General features: G+C 34.1%; 3 protein-coding genes across 8 annotated transcripts in view; all 3 read right to left on the reverse strand.

Moving 5' to 3' along the window:
• LOC135138031 (uncharacterized) overlaps positions 1 to 12,561 on the reverse strand; it is a 70,869-nt gene extending 58,308 nt beyond the window's left edge. For all 6 annotated transcript variants that reach the window (XM_064067859.1, XM_064067858.1, XM_064067857.1 and 3 more), the window contains exons 1-4: positions 12,435 to 12,561; positions 12,318 to 12,374; positions 10,315 to 10,368; positions 6,127 to 8,401 (exon numbers count right to left, since the gene is read on the reverse strand). In XM_064067859.1, the coding sequence (XP_063923929.1) occupies positions 6,127 to 8,401; positions 10,315 to 10,368; positions 12,318 to 12,374; positions 12,435 to 12,443 (2,395 nt within the window). In that variant the 5' untranslated portion in view covers positions 12,444 to 12,561. The remainder of the gene's footprint in view (positions 1 to 6,126; positions 8,402 to 10,314; positions 10,369 to 12,317; positions 12,375 to 12,434) is intronic.
• The window catches only part of LOC135138033 (serine/threonine-protein phosphatase 6 regulatory ankyrin repeat subunit C-like), a 74,966-nt gene that overhangs the window by 38,411 nt on the left and 21,389 nt on the right, over positions 1 to 15,166 (reverse strand). The gene's annotated exons all lie outside the window — the stretch shown is intronic.
• LOC135138181 (serine/threonine-protein phosphatase 6 regulatory ankyrin repeat subunit C-like) lies at positions 891 to 5,705 on the reverse strand. The gene is made up of 2 exons (XM_064068084.1): positions 3,400 to 5,705; positions 891 to 3,195 (listed from the first exon to the last, which is right to left on the reverse strand). Exons 1-2 carry the CDS (start codon positions 5,231 to 5,233, stop codon positions 1,352 to 1,354), a joined length of 3,678 nt encoding a protein of 1,225 aa, XP_063924154.1. The 5' UTR covers positions 5,234 to 5,705; the 3' UTR covers positions 891 to 1,351.

The raw sequence follows: 15,166 nt of genomic DNA on the forward strand, positions 1-15,166 counted from the left end.
AAGGTTGTACAGGTTACGATTCGATGATCTTGATGATTTTTTGTGCACTAAGTGTTTGGTGTGAATGTTGTGGCAAAATCGTATATTGTGTACGGTTTTGGACAGTACACGGGGTAAAACCGTAATTAGGAGTGTTTTTGTTTTAATATTTTTATTTCGTCGATAAGTTACATCTTTCAATTTTTGTTCTTACAATTATGTACCTGATAAGACTGGTCAATAAAAATGTTGATTTGACAATTCTATTGTGTATTATTACAGAGATATATACATTTCCGCTTAGCTATACGGTTTTGGACAGGTCTCCCCTATATGATACATTAATAAATAAACTTAGCCGTGTTAACATGGATGGACTCCAATTATACTAAAATATATAACATTTATGACAGATATCACAGACTATTTCCAGAGAGTTAAAAATTTAAGAATTCTTCAAACCAAACGGTATATATATCAACTTAAAGAAAACGGTGAAAATTTCAATCTTTGACAAATTTTGTACGTTTATATTTAAAATAGTAATTTGTTATTATTATTTAACGGTCTAAAAATAATTAGATCCTACATAACTATGTCGCAAAACACTGAAATATCAAGTCATTCCTCTATAAATTTTTGAATTGGATTTGAACGTTAATGATTTCTATATCTATATATATTTTCTGCATATTCACACCTTATAAATTAATGACAAATTTAATCTTGATCTATATGTTCATTTTACTTGATTGGTTAAGGTTCTTTTATTACGATGCACTATAATAACCGTGATACATCTTAAAAACAATAAATTCAATGGCTTAAAATTTAATATTTTTAAATTGCCTTAGCAAGTAAACTAATTTTCTAAGCTGTGTTTTATGATCTGCAAAATGTCCTTTCAAAGGAATAGCGTCATTTTAAATCTATGATAATGGCAGTTTAGCAAATTTTTCGCATATAATAACATCGTTACCTTTAATAGATTTTGATTTGTTTATAAGTAATTTGGTCCTAATACATTTTAATTAAAAATATCATAGAAACTGAAATATTTCGGAGCTGTCTGTTTCGATCATTGGACATAAAAGAATAAAATTTTGTAACTAGTGTGTTATGGCCAAAAAGTTTTATTGCTTATTTGCGTGTGCATGGAAGTGAAACTAGTAAGGAGAAAGGACTTCATCGTTAGGTTGGGTCGTATTTAAATGAAAACGATTACTAAGTATAAAATAGTAGTAACTGACTGGATGGACATGTCAAATGAAATAGAATCACGCATATGCATATACCTACGTAACAAAAGAACTACACGATATCCGCCAAAAATTTTATCAGAACTCCTTTATCGATAATTGTTTCGACAATTTTAGATTTCATGTATTTTTAACAAAAAATTTCTCATGTTACTGTCAAAGTTTCGGTTTTTCCGCGCGTAGTCGATCGGCAGTTTGCCACTGTGATCCAGAGTATTCACCTTCGCACCATTCGATACTAATAATTTCAATGTACTTAAAGTTCCGTGTTCACAACCATAATGTATCGGCAGCCGTCCATCTCCATCCGGAACATTCACTTTCGAACCTTTTTCTAGCAAAAATAAAATTATATCATATCCCTCGTCGTAATTTCTGCACGCATAGTGCATCGGTAGCTGACCACCTCTGCCCGGAATATCAAATTTCGCTCCGTTCGTTACCAGTAATTCTACCAGGTTTAATGTTCCGTGTTCACAAGCATAATGTATCGGCAGTTGTCCATCTCCATCCGGAACATCCACTTTCGCACCTTTTTTATACAAAAATAAAATTATATCACGTCCCCACCGTCTATTTGTGCATGCATAGTGCATCGGTAGCTGACCACCTCTGTCCGGAACATCAAATTTCGCTCCGTTCTTTACCAGTAATTCTACCAGGTTTATTCCGTGTTTAGAAGCATAATGTATCGGCAGTTGTCCATCTCCATCAGGAACATCCACTTTCGCACCTTTTCTACACAAAAATAAAATTATATAACATCCCCACAGATTATTTCTGCAAGCATAGTGCATCGGTAGCTGACCACCTCTGTCCGGAACATCCAATTTCGCTCCGTACGTTACCAGTAATTCTACCAGGTTTAATCTTCCGTGTTTACAAGCATAATGTATCGGCAGTTGTCCATCTCCATTCGGAACATCCACTCTCCCACCTTTTTCTAGCAAAAATGAAACTACATCATATCCCCACCGATCATTTCTGACCGCATGGTGCATCGGTAGCTGACCACCTCTGTCCGGAACATCAAATTTCGCTCCGTTCGTTACCAGTAATTCTACCAGGTTTAATCTTCCGTGTTTACAAGCATAATGTATCGGCAGTTGTCCATCTCTATCCGGAACATCCACTTTCGCACCTTTTTTACACAAAAATAAAATTATATCACGTCCCCACCGTCTATTTGTGCATGCATAGTGCATCGGTAGCTGACCACCTCTGTCCGGAACATCAAATTTCGCTCCGTTCTTTACCAGTAATTCTACCAGGTTTAATATTCCGTGTTTAGAAGCATAATGTATCGGCAGTTGTCCATCTCCATCAGGAACATCCACTTTCGCACCTTTTTTACACAAAAATAAAATTATATCACGTCCCCACCGTCTATTTGTGCATGCATAGTGCATCGGTAGCTGACCACCTCTGTCCGGAACATCAAATTTCGCTCCGTTGTTTACCAGTAAATCTACCAAGTTTAATCTTCCGTGTTTACAAGCATAATGTATCGGCAGTTGTCCATCTCCATCAGGAACATCCACTTTCGCACCTTTTTTACATAAAAATAAAATTATATAACATTCCCACAGATTATTTCTGCACGCATAGTGCATCGGTAGCTGACCACCTCTGTCCGGAACATCCAATTTCGCTCCGTACGTTACCAGTAATTCTACCAGGTTTAATCTTCTGTGTTTACAAGCATAATGTATCGGCAGTTGTCCATCTCCATCCGGAACATCCACTTTCGCACCATTTTTACACAAAAATAAAATTATATCACATCCCCACCGATCATTTCTGTACGCATAGTGCATCGGTAGCTGACCACCTCTGTCCGGAACATCAAATTTCGCTCCGTTCGTTACCAGTAATTCTACCAGGTTTAATCTTCCGTGTTTACAAGCATAATGTATCGGCAGTTGTCCATCTCTATCCGGAACATCCACTTTCGCACCTTTTTCTAGCAAAAATAAAATTATATCACGTCCCCACCGTCTATTTGTGCATGCATAGTGCATCGGTAGCTGACCACCTCTGTCCGGAACATCAAATTTCGCTCCGTTGTTTACCAGTAATTCTACCAGGTTTAATATTCCGTGTTTAGAAGCATAATGTATCGGCAGTTGTCCATTTCCATCAGGAACATCCACTTTCGCACCTTTTCTACACAAAAATAAAATTATATAACATCCCCACAGATTATTTCTGCACGCATAGTGCATCGGTAGCTGACCATCTCTGTCCGGAACATCCAATTTCGCTCCGTACGTTACCAGTAATTCTACCAGGTTTAATCTTCCGTGTTTACAAACATAATGTATCGGCAGTTGTCCATCTCCATTCGGAACATCCACTCTCCCACCTTTTTCTAGCAAAAATGAAACTATATCATATCCGCACCACTCATTTCTGCACGCATAGTGCATCGGTAGCTGACCACCTCTGTCCGGAACATCAAATTTCGCTCCGTTCGTTACCAGTAATTCTACCAGGTTTAATCTTCCGTGTTTACAAGCATAATGTATCGGCAGTTGTCCATCTCTATCCGGAACATCCACTTTAGCACCTTTTTTACACAAAAATAAAATTATATCACATCCCCACTCATCATTTCTAAACGCATAGTGCATCGGTAGCTGACCACCTCTGTCCGGAACATCAAATTTCGCTCCGTTCGTTACCAGTAATTCTACCAGGTTTAATGTTCCGTGTTTACAAGCATAATGTATTGGCAGTTGTCCATCTCTATCCGGAACATCCACTTTCGCACCTTTTTTACACAAAAATAAAATTATATCACGTCCCCACCGTCTATTTGTGCGTGCATAGTTCATCGGTAGCTGACCACCTCCGTCCGGAACATCAAATTTCGCTCCGTTCGTTACCAGTAATTCTACCAGGTTTAATGTTCCGTGTTCACAAGCATAATGTATCGGCAGTTGTCCATCTCTACCCGGAACATCCACTTTCGCATTTTTTTTACACAAAAATAAAATTATATCACATCCCCATCGATCATTTCTGCACGCATAGTGCATCGGTAGCTGACCACCTCTGTCCGGAACATCAAATTTCGCTCCGTTCGTTACCAGTAATTCTACCAGGTTTAATGCTCCGTGTTTACAAGCATAATGTATCGGCAGTTGTCCATCTCTATCCGGAACATTCACTTTCGCACCTTTTTTGCACAAAAATAAAATTATATCACATCCCCACTCATCATTTCTAAACGCATAGTGCATCGGTAGCTGACCACCTCTGTCCGGAACATCAAATTTCGCTCCGTTCGTTACCAGTAACTCTACCAGGTTTAATGTTCCGTGTTTACAAGCATAATGAATCGACATTCGTCCATCTCTATCCGGAATGTCAACTTTCGCACCATTCGTTAAAAGTATTTCTGTCACACCTAAATCTCCATCCTCACAAGCGTAATGAAGTGGCAACCGACCGTCTTTATCCAAAACGTCAATTTGTGCTATGTGTTTTAAACAATCTGAATACCCTTTTTGACGTGCAAGATCTATAGGACGTTTTCCGTTCCTATCCCGATCATTCATGCTTGCTTCTCTGAGAATTAATGAACGTAACGTCTTCGTTAGATTTTTTTCACATGCATAATGCGCCAACGACTGGCCTCTCGAATTTGGCACATTTGTTCTAAACTCTGGTAAATGTAACGCAAAACTCAATACTTCGTCAATTTCCGAATTCAAAATTGAAAGTTCTTCTACGCAGTCCCATTCAGAACTAAATCGTTTTTCGGGAAGAACTTTTTTTAATATTTGTGCTGACCTATTAAAAAGAGCTAAGGCTAAAATGCTTCTTGAACTAATAGTATTGTATGTGGTTTTTAAGGGAGTAGAATTTTCAATACACTCATATATTATTGGACAATCAAACCTGATTGCGTAATATAAAACTGCCACTAAATATTCTTCAGCGAACTGATTCCCGTCATATAATGGAATCAAATATGGTAACAAAATCATCAATGTTTTAAAACACACGTGACCCGATGCGCTGAATTTATAAAATCTTGATGCTATATCACGATAATTTAGGGTTCTAACGACTTTTTTATTATTGCTGATTAACCATTCCGTGTTAAAACTTTTGTCATACAAAATAATATTGTTTTTAACAAGTGGATAACTTTTATTCCAGGCGCAAGCCACTTCCAAAATATCACGACCAATGATATCCTTTTTAAGTAAATCTGCATCAGTAAATTCTTTTAGAATTGTAAGATTCTTATATATAACACCTACTAAACACTTCGAATTTTCCGCTAGCTTTAAATCTAAAAAAAACCGAATGTTGTTATATCTACTGTCAGATATAAAATTTTTGTTGCGTGCTTTGGATGGTTTGTTTTCAAATAGATATAACGCTGCAAAATATTCACCGTACGAATTGTGAATGAACTCAACATCATATTTAGATATAACGCGACTTATAAATCCTACATTATCTCCTTTACTTTTAATTTTTTCCACAAAACTGTCAATCGTCTTGTCGTAACGGAATAATTTATTTACAATTTTGTGAATTAAAGAGTTGTAAATGTAATAACTTGAAGCTAAACTTTTATAGTGGTTCATTCTAGCTTTTTTTTTCTTTTCAAATTTTCGGTTATTTTGTTCACAATCTAATGCAACTGCATGTTTACCCTCATATAAAACATGAAACTTTTCGTCAACAAAATGTTCATATAGATCAAGAACTGTGAAAATACCGTCTAACAAAAGCAGGTATTTATCTCTGTCTTTTAAAAATAATTCTGTAAGCATATAAATTTGTAGAGGAATGCCTAATATTTCATAATTAGGAAAAGACATTATGTTTTTTCTTATTTTATTAAAAATTTCATTTAACTCCTCACCCGTAATCCGTAAACGGTTTTCTATATATTCTTTTTGTTCGTTTTCACTAAATTGTCTTATATTTCGCGCAAACGTCCCTAATCCCTTTTCCAACATATCCCTTAAATTGATTCGAGAAGTCAACCATTGATTCACTTCTTTTTTAGAAAATGCAATTACTAAAGTTAAGATGGAAATTTGAGTGGCATCAGATGCTTCATCAAGTCCATCCCATATTAGTTGTACTTGATTTTGTTTCAGCATTGTTTCGAACACTTTCTGGTGGAACGGGTTAATGCAATCCTTAAAAGTTTCTTCTAAAATATATTTTAGGAAATTGTCCACGTTTGATTCATGTTTCCTGAAGTGTAAGGCGTGGTTTCTGGCGTAGATCAAAATGATCCACTTTGTAGACATAGTACTATTTTTTAAACTCTTTGTTAATGTGCTTTTTCCCATTCCAGCATCGGCGCATATAATATTGATATTTTGTCGAGAATGAATAAAGTACTGACGCTCGTGTATAGTGTACTCCATAAAGTCACTTTGTAGACGAAACCTCTCAAGTTCGTTGATATATTTTCGTTCCGGGTCATAATTTTCACTTTCCATCCATTCCAAACGATGATTGTCTAAATATCTGAAGTGATGAAACTGAATTTCTAAATTTTTTTTACACAATGCAGAAAATTCCTCGTGTGAAATTTCCTTTCCACAAACATATATCTTCTGTTCATGAATTGTGTTCTGAATAAACTCAACGTCGTTCACTTCGTTGATTACTAACTTTGGTAAAAATTGTTTAAAACAGTTGACATCTGTTAAGCAATCGACTAAAACAATTGTATTTTCACTAATCTTTTCCAAAAATTTTATGTCTATTAAAATTTTTGTCAATTTTCTTTCAACATGACTGGGTGGCAGAGCATCTTTGCATTTTCCAATCAACAATGGAGCTTCGATCATTTCAACTAAATCATCTGTAGTGATGAAGTCGCCGCTTTCTTCCCAGATATCTAGCAAATATTTCAATGCTGCTTCTTTTTGCCCTTGCAATGAATATGTAAAATTCGCTAGGATGTCTTCATACAACTTTACGTGGTTTTCTAAGTCAGACAACTTTTCAAACAAGTATGGTTTTTGTTGACCATCTGCACTGTCGTGACAGAGGTCAGTACTACTTTTTTTAACACACCCATTAAACGTTTCTCGATCATCTAGTATAATTAGCTTTTGAACCTGACATATTTTTATTGTTTCATAAACTTGTGGACATCCTTCAACGACTAACGGACTTTTTCCCAGCAACCACATGAGCTTCGATACTTTTGTTGCGTCCTTATCATAGAGACTTTCCTTTGTTTCTATTCCCTTTTCGATAAGTTGATACATGTTATTAACGTTAATTGTTTGTTTCATCTCATCTACACCGTCGACAGCATTTGACCAAACGGACTCGATTTTTTCCAAATTGTTTTTGTTTATTACAGTCAAGTCAAATTTCGAAACAGCTTCTCTAAAAAATTTTCTTTTGGCGTCCACTGGTTCACCAGCAACAAAAGATAACGGTTTGATAAAAGGTGAAAGTACGCAAAGACTTATCATGTATTTCATCCATATTTTATTTAGTTTGGTTTTGTTTCCTTCCTGCATGCTCCACTGGGTTATAAAATGTAAGTACTCCCGGAAAGCGGTTTCAGTGCTTTTGAAATATTCCTTGAATATCTCAAGTGTGCACGCTTCTAGTCCTTTGGCATCTGTTTGACCAGTGTAGAGATACAAATTTTTAAAAAAAGGTCCATATTCTTCGAAATTATCTGCATTTTCTTCGAATCTGTAACACTTCCCTTCCAATTTTGAAATACGAGTACTTAGCAAACTGACTTGTTCACATGGTGTCAATTTGCCAAATTTAAACCGATCTATGTGCTCATCGTTCAGTTTAGAATTGGTAAACAAGACCAACTTGATACACGAGTCAGACAACTTCACCTCTTTTTTGAAGTCTTTATAATACTTCTCGACGCTAAAGTTCCCACTCGAGGCATTTAACTGCTCAATTCTTATTCCTCCTGATCTACTAATGTGTTTTAATTGAAAAGCGAACGTTTCCGTCCGATCTTTGAATTCAATTTCAACTACAACGTCATCGAAAGAACCATATACACTATCGTTCGACGACAGATAAAAATTTTCCACGTCGTCATCAATTATTAATTTTAAAATTAAGTTCGCTATGTAGAGATGTTCGTAGTATTTGCCCGCATCTGTGGTACCACTTCTCTTCTTAAATTTCTGAAAAAAATTTTTAATAAAGTACGAAGTCCAATATCAAAAAAGCATTTTATTAAATCGATAATGGTTGTCGACGCAGGTGACTAAAAATTCCAAATAAAGTTGGCAGACCGTCAAATATTTATAATAATTTTCAAATTCTTTGTTTTTCGTATTCTTTTTAGAACCATTTGCCAGACCGTGGTGTAAACTTGGCAGTTTTGAATTTGCCCATTTTTACAAACTTTTAAAATAAAAGCCATCCGCTTTTGAGTAAAAGTGAACGTGAAGCACGAATTCTGACTTGCTGTTTATCATAATCTCATAAACTGATCATTACCTAATGCCTGACAACCACTTTGAAATATGTATTATTAATATTACAGTAACCATTAACAAATACAGGGTGTTCTATCTGAAAAAACGCAAATATCAATATTTGAAAATTGTAACCAAAAAATTGTTTTATGGCGTGAGCTATCTAGCCTTTACTTTAAAATATAGTTCCAACAAAAAGTCAAATATAAGGGACGAGGGTGTGTATGGGCTTATAACATTAACGGGGCACCTCTGTAATACGCACATCAGTGTTTGTGCCACGATGAAATTCAGTGTGGGAGATCTTTAGAATTTATAATGAATTGTAAGTATGATTCGAAAAAAAAATTCAAAATTTAGGGGTTGAGGGTGAACACGGGCATACTATATGGGGCACTCCTGTAATGCGCTTATCAGTGTTTGTACCACGATGAAACTCAGTACGAGGGCTCTTTGGAATTTATAATGAATTATGGTTTGAAAAAAAATTCAAAATTTACGGGATGGGGGTGTGCACGGGCATACCTTGTAGGCCATCTCTGTAATACAACAATATAATCTTGAACGCACCACGCAGTAGCGTAACTACCCTGTGTTCAGTCATTTCATTTTCTGATTTAATGTCATTACCTGGACCATCAGGTATAAAAACAGCTCATCAAAAAAAAAAAAAAAAATCAGCAAGGTAGTAGGAAACAGCAATCAGCATCGACTCCTGTAAAAACAGGTTTAGACGAGAAAGAAACAAAGAAGCAGCAAGCAACCAAGGGCAAAATGTTTCATGAAGATTATGCAGATAAAGAAACAAAACCAAGAAAAACTGAAACTATCAGGATTATGAGTTATGAGAAAAAGAATGTGCAAAAAAGACGTATCAGTTACAGAAGAAAGTACCATTTCGCAAAGTGGTAGTGACAAAAAAGTGAATGAAGACATATTTATGTCAATGTGTCAATGTGGTGACATTGGCAAACAGAGAACTGTGGTTGCAAAGCTGAAACTGAACGTGAATACTTTGTATATGATTTCTGCCAATAAAGAAGATACAAGCAAATGTAGGGTAATGACCGGCATTACTCTTTTGTGGCGGGTATTAGCGGCCACTGCAGAGGTTACACAAAAAATACATAATTTTTTATTTTTGTTAACAGTATTTAAAAATATATAGGTACTTATATTTTATGTTCAATAGACTATTTATTAGCTTTGAATTACACGATTCTCATCAATTTTATATGAATAATAAAGATAATATTGACGAAATGGCTTAGGCGGCCGACATTCCCTTACTTTCCCCCAATATTTTATAAAAATTGAATAACAGCTGCTATATATGCAAAACTACAATACGTCCTACTCCTTAGCTTGCAGTTGTAAAATGAAAACCATAATAATTTCTGAAGAAAGTATGCGGATGACAATAGATGTAGAGCCATCAGTTTTAAAGATTGTCAAAATATGTAACTAATGTACTGTGAGTTCTAACGAATATTTTATAATTTGTTGTAATATTATGTTCTAAATAATTAATATCATAAGCTTGTATGATAAGTTATAAAAATTTGTTAATAATACATAATTAAGTATATTAAATGTAATATCTATTTCTGACTTACCTGTGAAGAATATTGCAACGGGTGAATTTTAATGGAAGTAGTTTCATGTTCGATCTGCAACACAACGAGAGTTGAAATTAGAAATACTCAAATAAGAAGTACACAACAAATGCTTTTTTTAGACAAATAGAAAAAAATGCTTTTCCGAATTTTATTTTTTCTGATTATATGTATGTATATTAAGATAAAGACTACTGAACTCTAGTAGCCAAAAGTGACATAATATGCGTATGCTTCAAGCGAGTTTTCCATGACAAACAGTGATGACGTCACCAAAATTTTGAATTTCTAAAATTTTCACAAAAATGGTTCGTCCTGTTTTTGATTTGATCAAAAAAAATAAATTACCTTCTTAATTTTTTTTTTTTCAGTCCCCCGAATAAGCGAATTAAAAAATATATTATTACATTGATAAACCACAAGTTGTATACATTACTAAAATTTCCACATTTTAGACAGGATTTATCCACCAAAATCTTGGTATGATGACATTAAGTTTTCGAAAAGATAAATTTTAATTATGAGTACAATTTTATTAAATAGAAAATCTCCAAAACTACTGAACCGATTGTCAAATTTTACGTAATTTCAGAATATCGTATAAATGGTAAAACGTTAACAAAAATTTGTTTAATCATAATTTTTTAAATACTATACGTCTGTACCCATGCTTTATGAATCCGCCTTGATTTTTAACATTCTACTTTTTTGTGCTTCATGTAACCAATTTCTAATTGTATGCATCAAATGCTTTATAATTTATCTAGGAAACTGTTATATCATTGTATCTCAGAATCAAAGGAATTTCTACCTTAATAGCATTAGACCAAATAAAAGAATTGTTTATATAGGTATCTCAAAAAATTAATTCATTGATCAAATTAAAAGTTTATCTACGGAAACTAAAAATTAAATAACAGTTACTATCAAGTGTTGTGATAAAAACAACAGGGTGAGTCACTAAGCGCGTGTTTCGATATTTCGTTAATTCTTATTAAAAATAGAAAAAAAATCCGACACTAAAGTTGTAAAGTTGTTTGAGGACCATGTACTAAAATCATTTTCAACTATGCAGAGCGTAACATACGACTGGTTTTTTAAAATATAGTATATATTTTTATATATTCTGATTGACCGTCTCTTAGGTTTTATAACCATAGTTTATTTTCGAAATTCTGGTGAAAAATTTTCTAGAAATTTTTTGGTTAGTCAATTACCTTATTGTAAATAAATTTGACAAGGGTTCTCCATATACTTGAATTAAAAAAGAAAACTACCACAAAAGCAAGAATTAGTACATTTAAAATAAGTGATTTCATTATGTTGAGTGATATAAAGTACTTGCACTTTATTTTATAGTCAACAAGAATTAGAAAATAAATATTGTGTTGTATCATTGTAATCACAACTTAACGGTCTACCAAAATTCGTTAAAAAATATATACGTTGTAATTAAAAAATTAAACAGGTTTGCATCGCGACGCCGACATGTGTCATGTTTGCAATGTAATAAATTAAGCTTCGTCTTCAAGTTAAAAACAATGGTGTTTACGGAATTTCAATATCTTTATCTGTTACCCTGTATAATAGATATGCCTTTATCTCTATCACGTCCAGATTTCATACAAATTTCCCATCATCACATTATAATGTTATCACTTCTAATCGGACACAGTGATATAACTATCTTCTAACAATTTTTAAACAATAAAATTAAGAGATCAGTATCTGTATGTAAAAATAAATTAGGTAACAAAATGGTTTTGATAATATAAATGTGTTGATACTTTATGATCAGAATCCGGACAGGAATGAGTGAACAGGTACAATGATGCACTTGAACTTCGCGTCGGAGCGATTAACATTAAAGTGGCTAACTATACTGTACAAAAGTGGGTTAGTTTTAGTTCAAATTCACGCAACGATTATATTATCACGTATCGCGTAGTATATGCTGACTGATCGACTTTTAAATAACAAACTAACATTAGTATCTAACTTACCGGTGAAGAATTTTCAGGTATTTCGCTTCGTTCGTCGACACTTGTACTTTTCGAAGTCTATAAATAAATGTAATTGTAAATAAATTGTTATAAAATGTATTTTCTGCAATAACTTACCGATGCCATGTTTAATCACAATAAAAAGTAATCGTTATGCAATAGTTGTAACTTGCAACTAAAATGACAGAGTTTTAGGTAATTGTTATTAAGGTGTTAACTTGATTATTCGTAAAACTCTTTTGACAGAGACTCTAGAAAGCAATCAGTATTTATAAAAAAAAAATTATCTTTTAAGTAGCTCTTAACAAAAATATATTTTTGAAAACATTGACAAGTGCTTTTTATTCAAGGTTATTTACACAATGGAAAACTAATAGACCAGATTAGATTTTACTTAAAACTATGCCATTTTTAATTTTATCTCTGAAATATACAAATTCAAATGGGATATAGTTTCTTGAACTTTAATCTCAGGGTGCGTTGGGTTAGTGCGTAATTTTTTCATCACCTATAGGCATATCGTTAAATATTTACATTTGCAAAAATGTTTTCTGAAAATTATAGTTTGACACCAAAATTGTCTTATTTATACTCTTAACTTGTTTGTGATTTAAGTCAACTGTTTTAATGAATTATTCCGATATGGTGTACTAAATCCCTTGTACATCAAATCTTTAAATAAAATTTATTTGAAAATGCAAACAAAAGAGTCAAATGTTAAAAAAACGAATTGAATTTAAAAAATGAACAAGACAAAATTCAGCGAAAAGTGATTTTTTGAAAAACGTAACAATGAAAAACCAAAAAAAGAGTAGAGGTAACAACTTAACTAAAGAAACAACAGAAACCAAAATGGTTCTGCAAAAGTCACCCAATGCGAGATTTGGCAGAAAATTTAAATAAAAACATTCTAGTCGTAAAATAAATTAAATTATAAAACTCTCAAGGCCGTCACAACCAACTCAAGTTTTGTATTTGAATGAATAAAACCAATATGCTTCAATTAAATGCATAGCACAGTGGACCATCATACGTATTTACTCAATGTGTAGGACATTATTTACAGGAAAAACGTAAAAATTAAATTTAGTTCGTTTATATTAGCAAATTTATTATCTTAAATTATTTGTTGATTTTATTTTTTTGCACAATATTATTTACAACACACACACAATCCAATCGATCTAATTTCCAAAATTCAATTGCTTTGTAGCGATAAGCGACTCAAGTACTATTATAAATACGTATCCCGTCATTTTCGCTGGTAAAAGAAACACAAAACAAACAAAATTAGTCTGAATTTGAATTTTGGTGGAAGACTGTTAGGGTGGCATTTACAAACAACTGCTAGATTACGTCGACTACTTAGTTCGTAGTTATTAACAAATTTATTATCTTAAGATTTTGTTGACCTTATTTTTAATCAACACAATATTGTTACGTCATAATCTTAAGATCTGATTTCCAAAAATTCTATTGTTTTGTAACGAAAAGAAACTCAACTATTGCTATAAATACACATTCCGTCATTTTCGTTGATAAGAAACACGCTAATAAGTCGTGAACAAAATGCGTCTGAATTTGAATTTTGGTGGAAAACTGGTGGATTACGCCGATTTCGCACCATTTTCTCCAAGTAAATTCACACAATCCAGATGTCCTTTTATCTCGGGCGTGTTCAATGGGCAAACGACCATCTCCATCAGGAACATTCACTTCCGAACCACTCGTTATCAGTAACTTTATTGTATCTAAATGGCCGACTTCGCACGCATAATGAATCGGCAGCCAACCATTATCATCAGGAACACCAGCGCTACACCACTAGCTATCAGCAGTTTGACTACACCTAAATACCCACTCTGACACGCATAATGAATCGGCCGCCGATGACTTTTATCCACAACATCGAGTTCGGCATCAGATGTTTTGAGTAAACTTGTTGTTAATAAATACCCTTTTTCGCACGCATAATGAATGGGCAGACGTCCATCTTCATCGGGTGCATCCATTTTCACGGAATGGGTCATCAGTAGTTTTAGTGGATCCAAGTAGTTATTTCCAGACGCATAATGAATTGGCAGCCGACGTTTTTGATCGGTAACTTCCAACTTTGCAGAATTCTCCACTAGTATTTTTACAACATTCGAATGACTATTTTCACACGCATAATGTATAGGACGCCGACCACTTCCATCGGAAACATCTAGCTTTACGTCACTCTTTATCAACAAATCGACCACAACAGAGTGCCCTTTTTCGCACGCATAATGAATTGGCAGTCGGCCATTTTTATCAGGAACATCCACTTTCGCACCATTCTTTATCAACAGTTCTACTAGATCTAGATGTTCTGTTGCACAAACACAGTGAATTGGCAGTCGGCCATATTTATCAGGAACATCTATTTTCGCACCGTTATTTATCAACAGTTTTAATATACCTTGATGTTCTTTTTCGCAAGCGTAGTGAATTGGCAGCCGACCATCCTTGTCAGGAACATCCATTTTCGCACCATTCTTTATCAACAATTCTACTAGATCTAGTTCTTTTTCGCAAGCGTAGTGTATGGGCAGACGACCATCTCCATCTGGAACATTTTCTTTTGCACCACTTTTGATCAGTAAATTTACTACAGGAGAATGTCCTTTTTCGCACGCATAATGAATTGGACGTCGTCTAGATTTATCAGGAACATTCACATTCACACCATTTCTAATCAACAATTCTACTAGATCTAGTTCTTGTGCGCAACCGTAGTGGATGGGCAGTCGACCATCTCCATCTGGAACAACTTCTTTTGCACCACTCGTTATCAGTAAATCTACTATGTCACAGTGTCCTTTTTC

Source organism: Zophobas morio, unplaced genomic scaffold, assembly GCF_036711695.1.
Source record: "Zophobas morio isolate AGI-343-1 ecotype UQ-CSIRO unplaced genomic scaffold, CSIRO_AGI_Zmor_V1 ptg000030l, whole genome shotgun sequence".
Lineage (NCBI taxonomy): Eukaryota > Metazoa > Arthropoda > Insecta > Coleoptera > Tenebrionidae > Zophobas > Zophobas morio.